At 42.0% G+C, this 18,884-nt stretch overlaps 1 protein-coding gene across 1 annotated transcript; it reads right to left on the bottom strand.

Annotated features, from left to right (window-relative positions):
* Positions 1 to 816: 816 nt before the first annotated feature.
* Positions 817 to 17,917, bottom strand: LOC138982306 (tRNA-dihydrouridine(47) synthase [NAD(P)(+)]-like). The gene is made up of 12 exons (XM_070355565.1): positions 17,780 to 17,917; positions 11,674 to 11,877; positions 10,352 to 11,087; positions 10,046 to 10,087; positions 9,509 to 9,661; positions 8,700 to 8,816; positions 8,070 to 8,246; positions 6,383 to 6,479; positions 5,780 to 5,858; positions 4,927 to 5,115; positions 3,666 to 3,794; positions 817 to 1,268 (listed from the first exon to the last, which is right to left on the bottom strand). The coding sequence occupies exons 2-12, from the start codon at positions 11,820 to 11,822 to the stop codon at positions 1,196 to 1,198; spliced, it is 1,941 nt and encodes a 646-aa protein (XP_070211666.1). The 5' UTR covers positions 11,823 to 11,877; positions 17,780 to 17,917; the 3' UTR covers positions 817 to 1,195.
* Positions 17,918 to 18,884: the final 967 nt, after the last annotated feature.

The following is an 18,884-nucleotide window of genomic DNA, read 5'->3' as shown; positions in this document are numbered from 1 at the left end:
GCTACCCTCGGAAGATGACACTGCACTTCTGCTTAGTCACTTCAACGGTGTTCAGTAGTGGGTCTGTCCCGAGCTAATGGACGCAGCCCACTACCTACTATGCCCCCTACTAACGACATTGACTGTTAGTCGCGGAACCAGACAGAGTGAGCGTCCCCTCCAGAGAGCAGACCGCCACCATGTCCCTCCGTCGACCCCCCAGAACGTCACACGTTGAAGACTGACAGCAGAACTACTATTCAGGGAAGGATCGAACAGGAACACTGAGACCAAGGTCACCATGAGAGTTCCGGGCAAGAAGGGCCACAAGAGCAAGGCCAATTTAATTTTAGTTGTTTACAGGTTTGCCATGAAGTTGGACATCTTTTGGTGTTTAAAATACAAGGGAAACAAATGGTGTCAAATTGGTAAAAAAAAAATTTAAAAAAATCATTTTGGTTTTTACAATTTTAGGTTGTTTAAGTTTGCTTTGAGATTGAACACACACACAGGTGTCTGTTGTTCAAGATAAAATCATGTTGAGTACATGTATCAACTTAAATATAAAAAGCAATAATATTAAATGAAACATATAAAAAAAAAATTTGAAACATGTGCAACATGCAATGTGTTTTGACGTTTCAATGAACATTTATATTTTTGTTGGATGAAAAGTGATGCACTGATTAAAGATTTATATTTTCGCAATATCTTTGTATCTGTTGAACAGAAAGAATCACAACCAAGACAGACAGACAATGACAAATTATATGAAATTGTGAAGAAAGTGATTTGAGAGAATACATGTACACTGTACACAGAAACCTCTCCACCAGGTTCATTTCTAGGATTTTATTGTTAGTTCATTTTTCACACAAAACAACACTCTCAGACCCTGGTCAAATTACCATTGTTCAGTATTTGCATACATTTAGTGTGATACTTTTGCATTAAGTGAGAAATAACTCGAATTAGCTCACTTGATGGAAAAGAAATATGGTGATGACCTTGCTCACCTGATTCAAAAGTAATATGGTTAACAACTTGCATAATTTCAACTTTTATTTCACATTAAATCACAAATAATTGCTCAAGCTGAGTGCTGAAACACAACTAATTTGTAACAAGAATACACTTTTATTATACCAGAACCGAAGCATGACATGTTTGCATAAGAGCAGGGTGTACAGTATGCTTGTTGTACCGATGTCTCATCTCACTGGTAGGCATTGGCTTTGTGCTTGGGGAGGAAAATGAACTGAGGCGGAACAGGCCCCAGCAACATTTCACTGAAACACATGAAACATGATCCGTCAGCAGGGAGTCTCCATGAGTGGGTTGACCACGAATAAAAACAAACAAAAAGCAGAATGGTATTGGTAAGTTTATGGAATTCTTAATTAGAAAACAATACTCTCATGTCAATTAAACGTTCCATAAACTAACAATTTTGTTGTTTACTCTTGATTCTGGAAAGTTTTAGGGGTTGAACACTGCATTCCAACTTAGAACTATGTTTGAACTGAATTAAGCATTCAAATGCCATAGGGAAGACCTAGCATTAAGTCCAGTACAAAAGCCAAAGGCTAACCTTCCATCAATAAGAAAGAGAAAGAGAGAGGAGAGGCGATCTGTGTACCGTAAAAGTCGACCTATAAGACGCACCTGGGTATAAGCCGCACCCCCCGATTTTTAAAAAAAATTCAGAAAAATCCATACACAAGCCGCTCCGGCATACAAGCCGCGCCTAGAAGCAAAGTTCAAGTCAAGAAACATCGAAAGTCAACGAAAAAAAAACACACACACACAAAAACGAACCGGCTAACTTGTCAGTTTTGCACTTTACTTTCAGCATCAGATGTTGAGTGATTCACAGAACTCTGGACTATCAAACTGTCCTCTCGTCCTGCACACAGCACCTGTAGTTAGTTCTGTAAATCACTCAACATCTGATGCTGAAAATCCGCTGAAGTCGGACTCCTCAGTGTCGGAGATGAACAAGTTCAGAATGGCTTCTGGCACAGAGTCACCGGAAGTGTCACTCTCGGCCCCACTGTCAGTGGCTGTCGCGTCGTCTGCTCCAGTGATGATCTCAGCCTTTCTGAAGCCGTTGATGATCGTTGACTTTTTGACAGCATCCCAAGCTTTCAGGACCCACTGGCACACATCTGCAAAGGTTGCTCTACGCATGCGGCCAGTCTTTGTGAATGATTTCTCGCCATCCACCATCCACCTCTCCCACTCATCCCTCATCACCACTTTGAAGGGCCGGTTCACACTGATATCGAGGGGTTGCAGGTACTTTGTTGTGCCACCCGGGATGATAGCGATGATGGAGTTGGTGGCAGTGACTGACTTTTTGACCTTCTCAGTGATGTGTGCACGCATGCTGTCCATGACTAACAGAGCTTTAGTGCGACGGAAGAAACCCCCTGGCCTTTTCCCATAGCATTCTGTCAGCCAGGTGTCCATCATCTTCTCATCCATCCACCCCTTCTTGTTAACCTGCACGACGATCCCCCTCGGAAACTTTTCTTTCGGCATTGTGATTCGCTTGAAAATCACCATCGGCGGAAGCTTTTCACCCGAAGCCGTGCACGACAAAACACAGGTGAAGTGTGTTTTTTCATGTCCCGTTGTTTTCAGTGCCACAGAAGACTCGCCCTTTTTGTTTACTGTGCGTGTCAATGGAAGGTCAAAGGTCAACGGAACCTCATCCATATTTATGATGTTCTGTGGGCCAATCAGATTCTCAGCTACCTGCTCTTGTGCGTAGTTTCGAAATGACATCATTTTCTCCTGGAAGTCTGGCGGCAGCTGTTGGCACAAAGTTGTACGTGCACGCAGTGACAGACCTTTGCGCCTCAAAAATCGGCAACACCAAGATTGACCGCCTTTGAAGTCGTCTATCTTCAGACGTGTTGCAATGGTGCGTGCTTTCAGACGAAGCTGAACAGTTGAAACACCGCGACCATCCGCACGTTGTGTGTTGACCCAGTCCTCCATTTCGTTTTCTAATTGTGGCCAGCGTGCCTTGCAACCACGGAATGCTTTTGTGGATTTCTTGCATTTCACAAGTTCGCCTCGTTGCTTTCGCCAACGCCTAATCATGCTTTCATTGACGCCGATTTGTTGAGCAGCAGCGCGATTGCCTTTTTCAACAGCCAAGTCTATGGCTGCAAGTTTGTAGGCTGCATCATAGGCCTGCCTCCGTGTTTTCGGCATCGTGGTCAGTTGTATGTTGCTTTGTTTTAGGAGATGTGCGTGTTGCTGTTCTCTGTAGTAGCAATGCGAAGTGATCGATCAAAACCGGTGTATGCCAACCCATTACTGTGTGAGTTATTGTCATGCTTCAAACTTCCGGAAAGAAGGTGAGTGAGTGAATTGAGGTAAACACAGCTGATTCAAGGCCATTACACAGCGGCGATCCAACTTCCGGAAACTAGGTCACTGAGCGAAGTCGGATACACGCCACTGATTCAGAAAAAGTCATTCATAAGCCGCACCGCCTTATAAGCCGCAGGGGTCCATTTAGGAAAAAAAAGTCGCGGCTTATAGGTCGACTTTTACGGTATGTGTTTCCAGACCAATAACTAACCTTTTTTATTTTGGAACATGAGCATTCTATCTGTTTTTGCATTTTAACATGACAAGCAACCACATAACCTAGCAAAGTAGCTGTTTACCTGATCTTGATCCAGTCACCACAGTTCTGACTCGCCATCAAGGTCTCTAGGTCATTGCGACCTTGGTAGTGGGGTGGTCTGTCATTGATTCTCTGTGGTGGGTGCTCCAACACACCCACTGGAATATACCTGTTGATAAATCAAAAACAAACCATTTTTTGTCAAGAAGTCCAACTCGCAAAGGTAGACAGAAAGAATGTGGCTCATCTGTATTAACCATCATTTAAAGGTCCTTGTCTACATTTTTATACCGAAATCGCCATTTGACCATTAAAATGCAGAGTCTATTATCTACAATTATCAACAATACACTCCCTTTCGATCAGGAAAGACGAAGCCAGTGTAGCCGTTTGAAAATTCATTGTAGTATTCCAGCGTAGTACTCATAGTAGGATATCCTTATTTGGAAAATGCCAAGCGCAAAACTCCTCTCAAATCCTGTGCATTTCGTGCGTTTAAAAAAAAGCGTGGACAGCACTCCAGTGTCAAACTGTTGCTGCACTTGTTTGGGCGTGGCTATAAGCATAGTGACATGAATTTGATTGGTCAGTATTTTTAGGCAAAGCACAAGTTCTCAGCAAACAGAAAACAAAATATTGGAAGCGTGAGTCACGCTACCCAAAAATAAAATCTTTTTTTACATATCTTTTTTTTTCTATAACTTTTTTCCCCATGGTTCATTCATCATCTGACATAACTTTTTAGCGAAATCTAACCATAAGATTATTGAAAAAAAGCAAAAATATAGACGACCACCTTTAACATAACTCTGTGCAGTATTACAGTCAAATTCATTGCTTATTTTTCACACAAGGGAGGACAGTGCAGGGGCCAGCCAAATCATCCATTCATTGCAGGTGCCCTTTCACAACTAGCACACAAATACTTTTAAGTCTGTAATAGAGAACAGGACAACGGTTGTATCGGGAGGTGTCCTTTCATCAGAGGGGCCTCGCAATGCAGTTACTGCTGAACAGTAAAACCCCCCTTTTTGGAACTACTGAAATAATCAGGTCTTTAAAAGGCAGAAGTCTTAAAAAAAGGGGGGTAAATTTACAGATACTGAACAGAAAATCTGAGGAAACAAGGTAAAAAAAACAGGGAAGGAATCTTAAAAGGGGTGTTCCATTGTATTTGCAACAGCTCTCAAATTCACACCCACACAAATGCACACACACCCACACAAAGAAACATCACGTTCACAGATGAAGAGCCAAACAGACCCCACAAACACACACACACACTGCACATTGACCCTCACCTGCAGAGGAAGGAGAGCCACTCAAGGAGGAAGCGCCGAGTGTTCTCCACGCCCTTAGTGTCGGAGCCCCAGTGCACCAGGCCGTAGTTGCAGAAGCTGCGCAGCATGTCCAAACGCTCACTGGATGAGATGTCCCAGTGACGCTGCTCTTTGATCTCCGTAAAGATCCACGGCTTGATCAGCGCTCCCCTGAAAAACACACCATGTCAAAACACTGGGTGAAAAATAATGGAAGCTGTCAACAAATACATGTATGTTGAAACATGTTGTACAAATGCTGTCAAAATCTCACGCTGACACAAGCGCATACTGTGTGCATGTTGAAACAGATATCATCAAAGTGAGAACTCAAGCCGAGACTGTCAACAAACTGAAACGGAGGAGGTTGTCAATGAAAGCTGTCCAATCATTTGCTAAAACACAAACTGTTAGTGTACAAACTAAAAGGAAGACATTTTCTAAATGCACAGGATGAAACAAACAGAGCTTTCATAACACAGATTGAAACACACAGAAGCAATCAAACCACAGGCTGAAAAACAAACAAAATGACTTGTGAGAACTGGCACAAACACAAAGTAACCCTTTATAAAGTTGTGCCGTGGTTGCCTTGGATGGAGGATAATAATTAAAGAAAAACATTAATTCATGAGGCCTGGCAAAGGGTAATCAACTTCAACAACAACACAGAAAGACAGTTTTTGTGTGACCCTTCATGCCTGCATACGCCTGTGTACATGTGCTTAAAAACTTAAAACAAACGCAAGCTTGTACAACCTGGTTTCAAAACAACATATCACCCCAAAGGGCAGGATATGTCACAATATTCTCTCGACACAGTGTATAGACATACCTGGCTATCATGAGACCGCTGACACCACTGGCCTCCTTGTGCAGGTTGGCATCCTCAAACGACAGAATGTCGCCATTACCTGTAACACGCACAGCATCTTGAAATCAACCGAACACACAACAGCTCTTGTCACACCTAGGCAAGAAACATTTATTTTACATTGCACATGCTGACATTCAGACATACAATACTCCTTTAACTTTTTTCTGCCCACATTCAACAGTGAAAGGCATAAGCAAACCGCCAAGTAAAGAATACAGCTTCAGCTATGGCACTTTCTGCCGACATTGAAAAGCTCAGTTTTACTATTAAATATTACTTAATAAAGAGAGCCTGCTTGCAGTAGATGCTCATGGAGACTTAGGAGAAGAAATGTAGTTATTCCCCATGTGGGAGCGCAGGGTCTTCAAACACAGTGGAACCCCCCATTTAAGACCTCCAAAAATCACGACTTAAAAAGGAGTGAAATTAAAAACGGGGGGTAAATTTACAGAGGTTATGAACAGAAAATCTGAGAAAAGAGGGTCTTAAAAGGGAGGGAGTGTGAAATTGGGGGGTTCCACTGTACATGCAAGTGAAACGTTAGTGTCAAAAGCTAAGCACCAAAGAGTGGCATGGGTGCAGCTGCCTGTGCACAGGTCTTGATGTAGTCCCAGTCAGCACTGCGAGTGTAGCGCTGCTCTCGGGAACGACCGTGTAACTGAAACAACATCACCCATCAGTGCCTTCACATGCTTTTTCCTTTATTAACACTTTTGCTATTGTTATACTCTTGTATTAATGTTGTATGTTTTGTTTGTTTGTTCAGGTAACACAATAAGTGTTTAGCATAGTGTACAATTTTTCATACAATATAACTTTATATCTAATAATTGATTTCCCTTCACAAGCAAAACAAAACCTGCCCATTAGTCAAGCTAGTCCTTCTCAGCTTATATAACAAGAAGGGCAAAGCCCATACGACTCACATGCTTTACACATTTTTCCTACCAAAATACATGTGACCTTGACCCAAGGTCAAGGTCATCCAAGGTCATGCAACACAAAGCTGTTAATTCAAGACATAGGAAGTACAATGGTGCTTATTGGCTCTTTCTACCATGAGATATGGTCACTTTTAGTGGTTCACTACCTTATTTTGGTCACATTTCATAAGGGTCAAAGTGACCTTGACCTTGATCATATGTGACCAAATGTGTCTCATGATGAAAGCATAACATGTGCCCCACATAATTTTTAAGTTTGAAACAGTTATCTTCAATAGTTCAGGGTCAAGGTCACTTCAAAATATGTATACAATCCAACTTTGAAGAGCTCCTGTGACCTTGACCTTGAAGCAAGGTAAACCAAACTGGTATCAAAAGATGGGGCTTACTTTGCCCTATATATCATATATAGGTGAGGTATTCAATCTCAAAAACTTCAGAGAAAATGGGAAAAATGTGAAAAATAGCTGTTTTTTAGGCAACATTTATGGCCCCTGCGACCTTGACCTTGAAGCAAGGTCAAGATGCTATGTATGTTTTTGGGGGCCTTGTCATCATACACCATCTTGCCAAATTTGGTACTGATAGACTGAATAGTGTCCAAGAAATATCCAACGTTAAAGTTTTCCGGACGGACGTCCGGACGGACGGACGGACGGACGACTCGGGTGAGTACATAGACTCACTTTTGCTACGCATGTGAGTCAAAAATCAGATGACTCTCTTCTTCATGATAACTGGTAGACTTTCATTTCATTGTTGGCAGCACCAATAGGCGACTTGCCCTATCGGCCTGCGCCGCCAAATCGCGCAATAAATCTGCGTTAACTTGCGAGATTTGCTGCAAAATGCGGGCATGTCTGGATAGCTCTGTGAGAGGTTGCGTTTCAATGCGGACACTTCGCCTTGACAATTGTGAATTTTCAATGTGAACAGTGTGCTGCAGCAATGATAGCCGCGAGAATAATCCTAAAGTTCGTTCAAAGTACCCAAGCATGGCCCATGCACAAAGGAAAGGCGATCGAGGTTTAAATTTTTTTTTTTAACACAAGCCAGAGAACACCAGCGCTTGTGAGAGCAAAACGTTTGCCCGCAGGGAAGTGAACCTTCCTTACCTTTCGCACCGGAGAGCTATTCAAGCCGGCCATTGTGCAAGTTGGCTATTGCTGACACAAGCGTAACTGCAATATCCTGCCATTGAAGGAAATAGTTAAGACCAGGCTTGTTTTGTTGTCTTCTTCAAAATCAAGCTATACCAACACAACACATTTTACTTTTGACTTGACAAAAGTCCCGAACCATACCGTGACGAGGGAGACACCAGCATTGCGCAGCCTGGGGATGAGATTGTGGGCGATGTTCTTGTTGTCAGATATGCCGGTCCTCATCTTGACGGTCAGTGGCACGTCCAACACAGAGTTCATGCAGCCCACGATGTTCTCAAACTTGGTTGCCTTGCCCATCAGCGCACAACCTTCTCCCTGAAATCACACAGCTTTGTGAACAGCCATGCATTTTACACTGATGGATCTTTTAAAGTAAGTAAGAATCTCAGAGTTTTTAAACGTGGATGCCTTAACTGCCAACACGCAGCTGTCTCCATGAAACCAGAAACTTTAAGACCGAGGGCTGACCATACTTTTTTTGACTCTCACAAAGCCATTAAAGTAAGTTATAATCACAATGTTCTCAAACTTGGTTACCTTGCTCATCAGTGCACACCCGTCTCCCTGAAACTACTCAACTTTGTGACCAACTGTACATTTTAAAGTGACAAAACTTAAATTAAGTTAGAGCCTCCATGTTATAAAGGATTACTCAGGTGAGTCGAAAATTGATTTCCTTTTTTCTTACTTCAATCAGTATTCCCCTCCCCCCAAATTAAACTCTTTCTTCGAAGTTATCAATGCAATCAGCTAAGAAGCAGAGGTTACCTTTTTGAAGAAGAGGTCGATGGGGCAGCCACAGTTGATGTCGAGGAAGTCCATGCTGGTCTGCTCCTGCAGCAGCTGGGCACACTTGGTCAAGGAGTCCGGGAACGCCCCACAGATCTGTCACATTCATGGTATCACATTACAGGCCTTTGCTTTAACCATATTTTATTCAGTGCAAAAAAGAAAGAAAAAAAACATACAAAAGAGTCGCTGGAGACATTTAAGTCACTTACAGACCTTTGATGTGCACAGGTTTTAAGAATGCGCAAGTTGAACTAATATGCACACATGCTTGCTTGCTTGCTCTCTCTCACTCTCTTCCACAAACATGCAAAATCTATTGAGAATTTGCTGAATCTGAGATGAACAACAAGAGCCAGGAACCAGTATAATTAATAAAACAGGAGGTAGCCCTCCAAAATCACCACTCCCCCCCCCCCCCCAAAAAAAACAACCTCTAGGGACAGGGTGACCATCCAGTATAATAAATAAAACAGTAGAAAGTACCGTACAAGGAAAGTAAGATTCTAGTCAAATGACTGGATGACTGCCAGTTTGCAACACAATAAACTATCCTGATGGCAAACAGTGATCCAGTTGAACCCCTATTTTAAGACCCATTACTTTATTTTAGATCCCCCCCCCCCCCCCTAAAACCTTACTTATATGAATTTCTTGTTCATAACCTCTGTATATTTACCCCCATTTGAAGACTCCCTCCTTTTTAAGACTTAATTTAGTTTAAAGATTTTCTGAGGTTCTACAAGGAGGGTTCCATTGTATGCCATGTAACTATAGCCTAGACGGACCTGCACGCCAAAGATGTCCTCGGTGTGGTGCCGTTTGAGCAAGGCCCACTCACTCTGCTGTCCCTGCAACAGGTTGGTTGCCATGGCCATCTCTCCACACGTCACGTCCGCTCCAAAACTCTTGCACAGACGTCGGAACGGCAAGTTTCCCACCTGCATCAAATGTTGTGATTGTTAGTCGTTACCTTTCCGACGCAAACACCATACAATAACCAGCACATGGCAAAACCCTTTTATAGGTGCCAAGCTCTAAAATGTACCCTTTTTTAACACATAATTACATTTGCAGAAATGTTTCACTTTGAACATTTGCTTGAATTATAACACTGGTAGAATCTATTCCCTGCTAAAACAGACATAGGAGGGCAATAGATTTCCTTAAAATTCTTCAACCTTTGAGCTTCAAACCAGGTAGCCCAACTTTAACACAAAAAATATAATCTGCATTCTGTCAACTTTCCACACCCTTTCTTTAAGCATGAACAAATCATGTGTTCCAAGGTAATGACTCTGATGTTAATCCCATTGTTAACTTACTGTAGTCAGTGGTGCCAGGTACAACTTGTTTGAGAAGTCAATCTGCAAAAAAAGAAACATCATAGTCAAAGACCTGCCTAAAAGAATATGTATATTTCCATCGCTAAAAATGTTCTGTCACAGAGTTCATTTTCAATGCTACTGCCCATACCAGCAATTTCAGGCAACATTTTACAGTATGTAACTTTTAGCCAATTCACAGTGGTTTAACTTGACCGTATGATAGTCTCATTCTCCAGTAAAAGGCGCATGTATTTAGTACTGTTGAAACGTAAACTGCTAAACACTTAGCTGCTTAGAACTTACAATCTTCTTCTCTGCTGGGCGTAGACGGACGTTCTCTTCATCAACATCACAGTCAACAGGATGTGCAGTTTCACTTGAACTGGAAGGCACTTTTTCGCCAGCAGAAGATGGTTTAGTTTCCTCGCCATTCTGACGTTTTCGAAGTTCATCATAGTAACCATCTACAATTTTGTTAGCCTTTGAAAAGTCATATTTCTTTTTCCACAGTAAATGCTGCAGATCTTTGGTGAGCGTGTTCTTAACTGGAGGCTGGGCTGCCATTTTGTCAAACAGTTCTTGATCTGTGATGTTCTTGAAGCCAGAATCGATGTGCTGCTGTGCAAAGCGACAGGCAAGACCGTACGGACACCTGCCAAACGTCTTGAAGTTGTAGCATTCAGGGCCTATGTCTTCAGGTTTGTCCTTCATGAATGTAGCCACGTCGTGACAGAATTTGCATTTCTCCCCGAACCTACACTCTTGCTCCGCTAAGACAGCTGGACAAACTTTCTGCGAGTCATTCGCTTTGAAGGTCACGGGCCGCTGCTTGTTGCGACCTTTCAGTTTGATTTTCTTGTTTGGGTGCTGGGTGTTGTCGGCACCACTGGAAATCTTGTCTGAATCCTCTGCTGTTCGTTTAACACCTGCCTCGGCCCCCGCGGGATTTGATTCGGCTTCGCTAAGCTGCATCTTGCTCTTGCTGTCACTGGACAGGTACGCCGAGGCAAGCCGAGGTGTGTGATTTGACACTAGGAATCTGAACAAAAATAAATGAATAGATAAAAGAAACTACTTTAAAAAAAAAAGCCCACTCAAATCAATTAAAAAACGCTTTTCATGTGAACGTTTCTTTGTTCTCCATTAAATAGGATGACATTCACGTGCAAATATGTGTGTCTACCTGTCACTAGCCAGTGAGAAACAAGAATAATAATAAAAGCTTGAAGTTCTAAAGAGCAAAAGGCAAGTATCTGTGGAGAAATACGAACAATACTGACATTGTTAAATACTTCTTGACTCTTTGGGTGATGCTTTAATCTGTTCTACGCACAATTTTCATGAGAAGAAAGTCACGGAAAGATGCATTTAAATGAAAAAAAATAAACACCACTCCCGCCATCACAATATTGAGGAGATAACAGATTGTAACGATTACTGATTTACTGAGTTTATTCTTTTGATAGTCTCATTATTATCTCTACGTCTGCCCACTACAGTACAAGGACCACAGGTCAACAATCCTGTACACATTTTTTTCTCTCTCAAGTACATATATGTAATCCTTCCATAAACTTACCTTTCTCTTTAGTTTTTCTTTACAAAAATCTTTAGTTCCAACTTACTCTGCTTTGATTGCAGCCACCCCTGGACGTCTGGTGGGTGCTGAGGGCTTGGCTTCATCATCTTGAAGACCACAAGACTTCTCTGCTGTTTCTGTGCCATCTGCTGCCCCTTGCAGTGAAGGCATGGGCTCTTCTGCCACTGCTGCCATTTTGTCCTTCTAGCCGTTAAACGGTACTACCTTCAACTCTGTTTATTTCCTTTCCCTTTGGACAGAAAGAGAAATATTGATAGTTTTCAACTGAATACCCATGACACAAATATTTATGTGCACAGTAGAACCCCCTTCTCAGAACTCCAACAAATCTGATGAAATCAGGTCTTCAAAAGTCTGGAGGTATCACTATCAGTCTTAAATAAGTTAAAATGGAGGTTCATTGAAAACAAAAACATAAACACCGCATTTTGGATGTTTATGAAGGGAAGCAATGCTGACCGAGTCACGCGCTTGGTGTGAGATCAAGCGGTATCGAACTTTCCTAAATCAGCAAATGGAAATTCACCCGGATGCATTCCCTGTATAGAAGAAAAACGCCTACAGGGAATGCACCCACTTTTGGCCAACTTAGACCCTTTCTGCATTGGTAAAACATTCCAAGGCAGCGTGCATGCTTCAGCGTCTAAACTGTTTGGTACATCGTCAAGCTTCAGTGTTGAAATTATTGGTACATGTGTGCATAGATGACATGTTCTTCTTCAAGTTCTTGCGACCATCGAACATGCAGCTGTATCCCTCTTTTGTTTTCTTTTTAAGGACAGACCAAGGAATCCTCGTGCGCTGAAGCTTTTCATCAGCAGTCATGGTCAATTCACTGTTACCTTTGTATCGCACTCTATGGCAGTCCATAGTAATAGTATATGCCAGCACAATGGTGTATTGAGGTCTAACGAATGACGTCTCACAACGTGCGCGGTCGTCCTTGGTGGTCAAGAAAGCCGCGGGCGCCGCCGTGATCATTGCGCAGACGACACTTCTAGACTGCCAATATTTTTTGTGCGCATCACGTGCTCCACATAAATCGGCCGGAAACGAAGCAATTGGGAAACCTGGATAGCGATTCACCAGGTAGGGAGAGCCTAAAAGTAAAACAAGTCGCGTAAGGCGAAAATACAACATTTAGTCAAGTAGCTGTCGAACTCACAGAATGAAACTGAACGCAATGCAACGCAGCAAGACCGTATACTCGTAGCATCGTCAGTCCACCGCGCACGGCAAAGGCAGTGAAATTGACAAGAAGAGCGGGGTAGTACTTGCGCTGAGAAGGATAGCACGCTTTTCTGTACCACTCTTCGTTTTAACTTTCTGAGCGTGTTTTTAATCCAAACATATCATATCTATATGTTTTTGGAATCAGGAACCGACAAGGAATAAGATGAAAGTGTTTTTAAATTGATTTGGACAATTTAATTTTGATAATAATTTTTATATTTTTAATTTTCAGAGCTTGTTTTTAATCCAAATATAACATATGTATATGTTTTTGGAATCAGAAAATGATGGGGAATAAGATGAACGTAAATTTGGATCGTTTTATAAAAAAATATTTTTTTTACAATTTTCAGATTTTTAATGACCAAAGTCATTAATTAATTTTTAAGCCACCAAGCTGAAATGCAATACCGAAGTCCGGGCTTCGTCGAAGATTACTTGACCAAAATTTCAACCAATTTGGTTGAAAAATGAGAGCGTGACAGTGCCGCCTCAACTTTCACGAAAAGCCGGATATGACGTCATAAAAGACATTTATCGAAAAAATGAAAAAAATGTCTGGGGATTTCATACCCAGGAACTCTCATGTCAAATTTCATAAAGATCGGTCCAGTAGTTTAGTCTGAATCGCTCTACACACACACACAGACACACAGACACACATACACCACGACCCTCGTCTCGATTCCCCCCTCTACGTTAAAACATTTAGTCAAAACTTGACTAAATGTAACAAGTCGCGTAAGGCGAAAATACAACATTTAGTCAAGTAGCTGTCGAACTCACAGAATGAAACTGAACGCAATGCAACGCAGCAAGACCGTATACTCGTAGCATCGTCAGTCCACCGCTCACGGCATAGGCAGTGAAATTGACAAGAAGAGCGGGGTAGTAGTTGCGCTGGGAAGGATAGCACGCTTTTCTGTACCTCTCTTCGTTTTAACTTTCTGAGCGTGTTTTTAATCCAAACATATCATATCTATATGTTTTTGGAATCAGGAACCGACAAGGAATATGATGAAAGTGTTTTTAAATTGATTTGGAAAATTTAATTTTGATAATAATTTTTATATATTTAATTTTCAGAGCTTGTTGTTAATCCAAATATAACATATTTATATGTTTTTGGAATCAGCAAATGATGGAGAATAAGATGAACGTAAATTTGGATCGTTTTATAAAATTTTTTTTTTTTTACAATTTTCAGATTTTTAATGACCAAAGTCATTAATTAATTTTTAAGCCACCACGCTGAAATGCAATACCGAAGTCCGGGCTTCGTCGAACATTACTTGACCAAAATTTCAACCAATTTGGTTGAAAAATGAGGGCGTGACAGTGCCGCCTCAACTTTCACGAAAAGCCGGATATGACGTCATCAAAGACATTTATCAAAAAATGAAAAAAACGTCTGAGGATATCATACCCAGGAACTCTCATGTCAAATTTCATAAAGATCGGTCCAGTAGTTTAGTCTGAATCGCTCTACGTGCACGCACACATACACCACGACCCTCGTCTCGATTCCCCCCTCGATGTTAAAACATTTAGTCATAACTTGACTAAATGTAAAACAAGTCGCGTAAGGCGAAAATACAACATTTAGTCAAGTAGCTGTCGAACTCACAGAATGAAACTGAACGCAACGCAACGCAGCAAGACCGTATACTCGTAGCATCATCACTCCACCGCCCGTGGCAAAGGCAGTGCCAGTGGAATTGACAAGAAGAGCGGGGTATTCGTTGCGCTGAGAAGGATAGCACGCTTTTCTGTACCTCTCTTCGTTTTAACTTTTTGAGCGTGTTTTTAATCCAAACATATCATATCTATATGTTTTTGGAATCAGGAACCGACAAGGAATAAGATGAAAGTGTTTTTAAATTGATTTCGAAAAAAAATAATGTTATTATAATTTTTATATATTTAATTTTCAGAGCTTGTTGTTAATCCAAATATAACATATTTATATGTTTTTGGAATCAGCAAATGATGGAGAATAAGATGAACGTACATTTGGATCGTTTTATAAAAAAAATATTTTTTTTACAATTTTCAGATTTTTAATGACCAAAGTCATTAATTAATTTTTAAGCCACCAAGCTGAAATGCAATACCGAAGTCCGGGCTTCGTCGAAGATTACTTGACCAAAATTTCAACCAATTTGGTTGAAAAATGAGGGCGTGACAGTGCCGCCTCAACTTTCACGAAAAGCCGGATATGACGTCATCAAAGACATTTATCAAAAAAATGAAAAAAACGTCTGAGGATATCATACCCAGGAACTCTCATGTCAAATTTCATAAAGATCGGTCCAGTAGTTTGGTCTGAATCGCTCTACACGCACGCACACACACATACACCACGACCCTCGTCTCGATTCCCCCCTCTACGTTAAAACATTTAGTCAAAACTTGACAAAATGTAAAGAACATATTGCAGCTGACTTTAGATGTAGTGACAATTTAACAATGGGGCTGAAAGATGTGCCCCCTACCCTCTTTTCCTGGTACTTACTGGGAGAGGATGAAGTTAAGCTTGAAAGTGTACTGCTCATCCAACGCAACACACTTGTGACACTGCACTGTGCACCGGTCCTACTAATTGCCGTCCGGAGCCGTCCGGAACCGTCCGGAGCCGTCCGGAACCGTCCGGAGCCGTCCGGAACCGTCCGGGGGCCGTCCGGAGCAGTCGGGGCCGTCCGGAGGCACATACTTTTATACATAATCTTCTTGTGTATGTTGTTATATCATCGTTCTGTTTTATATCTGTACGCTTTTATGTGAGTTCTGTTTAATGTCAGACGTTTATGTGTAACTATGTATTTATTGTTTATCCTACGTGTTTTGTTTTTCTCATCTTTTTACAAAGATTATCTTAATAAATATGAATGAATGAAATCGATGTTTTAATGTGTCTTGGGTTTAAAAGTCCTAATGTAGTATCATAACAGATTCTAGAAACTCTGCTGGGTGTAGATGTTTGAGAAAGAGAGAGAGAGAGAGAGAGAGAGAGAGAGAGAGAGAGAGAGAGAGAGAGAGAGAGAGAGAGAGAGAGAGAGAGAGAGAGAGAGAGATGTATGCACACACACTTACACTTTTACACACACACACACACACACACACACACACACACACACACACTCACACAAGAAGATTAATTGCCGTCCGGAACCGTCCGGAGCCGTCCGGAACCGTCCGGGGGCCGTCCGGAGCAGTCGGGGCCGTCCGGAGGCACATACTTTTATACATAATCTTCTTGTGTATGTTGTTATATCATCGTTCTGTTTTATATCTGTACGCTTTTATGTGAGTTCTGTTTAATGTCAGACTTTTATGTGTAACTATGTGTTTATTGTTTATCCTACGTGTTTTGTTTTTCTCATCTTTTTACAAAGATTATCTTAATAAATATGAATGAATGAAATCGATGTTTTAATGTGTCTTGGGTTTAAAAGTCCTAATGTAGTATCATAACAGATTCTAGAAACTCTGCTGGGTGTAGATGTTTGAGAGAGAGAGAGAGAGAGAGAGAGAGAGAGAGAGAGAGAGAGAGAGAGAGAGAGAGAGAGGAGAGAGAGAGAGAGAGAGAGAGAGATGTATGCACACACTTTTACACACACACACACACACACACACACACACACACACACACACACACACACACACACACTCACTCACACAAGAAGATTATATATAAATGTATGTGCCTCCGGACGGCCCCCGGACGGTTCCGGACAAAAAAAATCAAGTCTCGTGATCGTGATGGTCATTTGTTTTCGTGATCGTGATTGGCATTATTTTATTTTCAACGTACATTTTGCCCGTGATCCGTGAAAAAATCAAGGTAACTGTGATCGTGAAAGCTAAAATGTCCCTTCCCGTGATCGTGATGGGGCCCTCATAGGAGATGCCCCGCCATCCAGTCTGTTCGAGTTTGAGAGTGAGAGAGCACCTCCCCACACCCCAATTTCACCATTCAGTGAGCACATATCGTGATGTTCATTAAACTAAAGGAGCAAGAGAGAGAGATAGAGAGACGGGCACGTCAGTCGGACACATAACACACACACACACACACACACACACACACACACACACACACACACACACACACACACACAATAAGATTAAATATATAATTATTATTTGAGAATTTGTGATAAATGGATAAATAGAATCATATTTGTTTGTTTGAGAGAGAGAGGTCGAGAGAGAGAGAGAGGTCGAGAGAGAGAGAGAGAGAGAGAGAGAGAGAGAGAGAGAGAGAGAGAGAGAGAGAGAGAGAGAGAGAGAGAGAACTGAAGATCTGCATGCACACACTCACTCACTCACACACACACACACACACACACACACACACACACACACACACACACACACACACACACACACTCACACAAGAAGATTATGAATAAATGTGTGTGCGGATCGAGAGACGGAGAGAAAGATCTGCATGCTTATACCCACACCCACACACACTTGCATGTACACTCACACAAGATTATGAATAAATGTATGTGCCGATCGATAGAGAGAGAAAGATCTGCATGCACACACACTTATACACCCACTTCCATGTACACACACACACACACACAAGAAGATTATGTATAAAAGTGTGTGCCTCCGGACGGCCCCGACTGCTCCAGACGGCCCCCGGACGGTTCCGGACGGCTCCGGACGGTTCCGGACGGCTCCGGACGGCTCCGGACGGCAATTAGTAGGACCCCTGTGCACATAGTGACATGCACATGTATACATGTATGCATTCGCTCAGTTTCCCTGTTGCCGATGTGCTACCGTGCTGGCACTTTTGCATGTATCTTTGATCTTAATCATCATATTATTTTGATAATGAACTTAAGAACGATAAACGTAATCGAAAAGCCACACCTTACCTTTTTTTGAATGAACAGTTCTTCGCATTCGATCAACAGCTCCTAAGTAGCTGACGAAAAGGAAACCATTTTGGTGCACCACGCATGTGTCTGCTAAGGGAGGTAATGCTGTGGTACGCGCCGCTCTTCAAATACTGAAACAACATACGACATCCTATATAGCTCGAAAAAAACTGAATAGATGAAGGGAACTGCTTTGGAAGTCCGCCTGTTAACAACAGTTTTGCACAGTCTCTTGAAAATAAATGTGTGATCAATAACACCACTAATTGTCATCATTTAAAAAATAAAAAATAAATTGAAAGTCAATCACAGTTTTCTGGTTAAAAAAACAACCCCCAAACCCCGATTTTTAATGCAACATTCTCAGTTCAGCGCATAGAGAGCAAACAAAGGGAACCGAAAAGAAAGAGAAAAGGAAGAATTCGAGACAGGCATTGGGTCCTACAATAATGGAGCCGAATGATCTGAAATATCACGGCAGGCGCATTGGAAAGCAAAGCCGGACGAGAAAGGGAACCGAAAAGAAAGAGAAAAGCCGTGAAGAGAATCCAAGAACGGGTCCTAAAACTGACGAAGCCGAATAATCTGAAATAGGCGCATACACCCTACCTACGGTGTGTCTGGAAACACCTCCCCGCGGAGGGGTTTTGCGGCCACCCCTGCACAGCAAAGATAAAGAAGGAACATTTTCTCGGCTCGCCGCGGCAAAAGAAGTGTGAGATTTCTTCGCAAATAACGAGCTCTCCCTCGTGAACGAAAAGCAAGGACTGCTCCCTGCAAGTCTTCGAAAACATGATAAAACTAGACTGATTCAAGTTGAGATCATGCCGTTTTATCCGTCCTTATTTTCCTCTTCTTCTTCTTCTTCTTTGGGTGCTAGTGTGTTTTAAAAAGAAAGAAAAATCTCTCTCGAACCGCGATTTCACTTGCTTCGGCATGTGACATCAGATTCAGTCTCATCTTCGACGGCCGCGCTAGCATTATTCACCAGTGGAGACACTTTTCTTTTCTGCCACCACCAACCCCTCTCCCCCCTCTCTCCTCTCTCTCTCTCTCTCTCTGTCAGGCAAGGGAGCCGCACATAATGATCATGCCGCGTATA

The sequence above is a fragment of the Littorina saxatilis genome, linkage group LG12 (assembly GCF_037325665.1).
Source record: "Littorina saxatilis isolate snail1 linkage group LG12, US_GU_Lsax_2.0, whole genome shotgun sequence".
NCBI lineage: Eukaryota > Metazoa > Mollusca > Gastropoda > Littorinimorpha > Littorinidae > Littorina > Littorina saxatilis.
Note: the sequence above shows the minus strand (reverse complement) of the source record. Positions and strands in the feature narration are given on the sequence as shown.

Excerpts from the sequence above, each read along its gene's own strand:
- LOC138982306 (XM_070355565.1), bottom strand. The coding sequence starts at position 11,822 with ATGGCAGCAGTGGCAGAAGAGCCCATGCCTTCACTGCAAGGGGCAGCA. Across the intron at positions 5,859-6,382 it reads TGCACCCATGCCACTCTTTG|GTAATGGCGACATTCTGTCG; the intron begins GTGCTTAGCTTT and ends TGCGTGTTACAG. Across the intron at positions 3,795-4,926 it reads TGGCTCTCCTTCCTCTGCAG|GTATATTCCAGTGGGTGTGT; the intron begins GTGAGGGTCAAT and ends ATTTATCAACAG.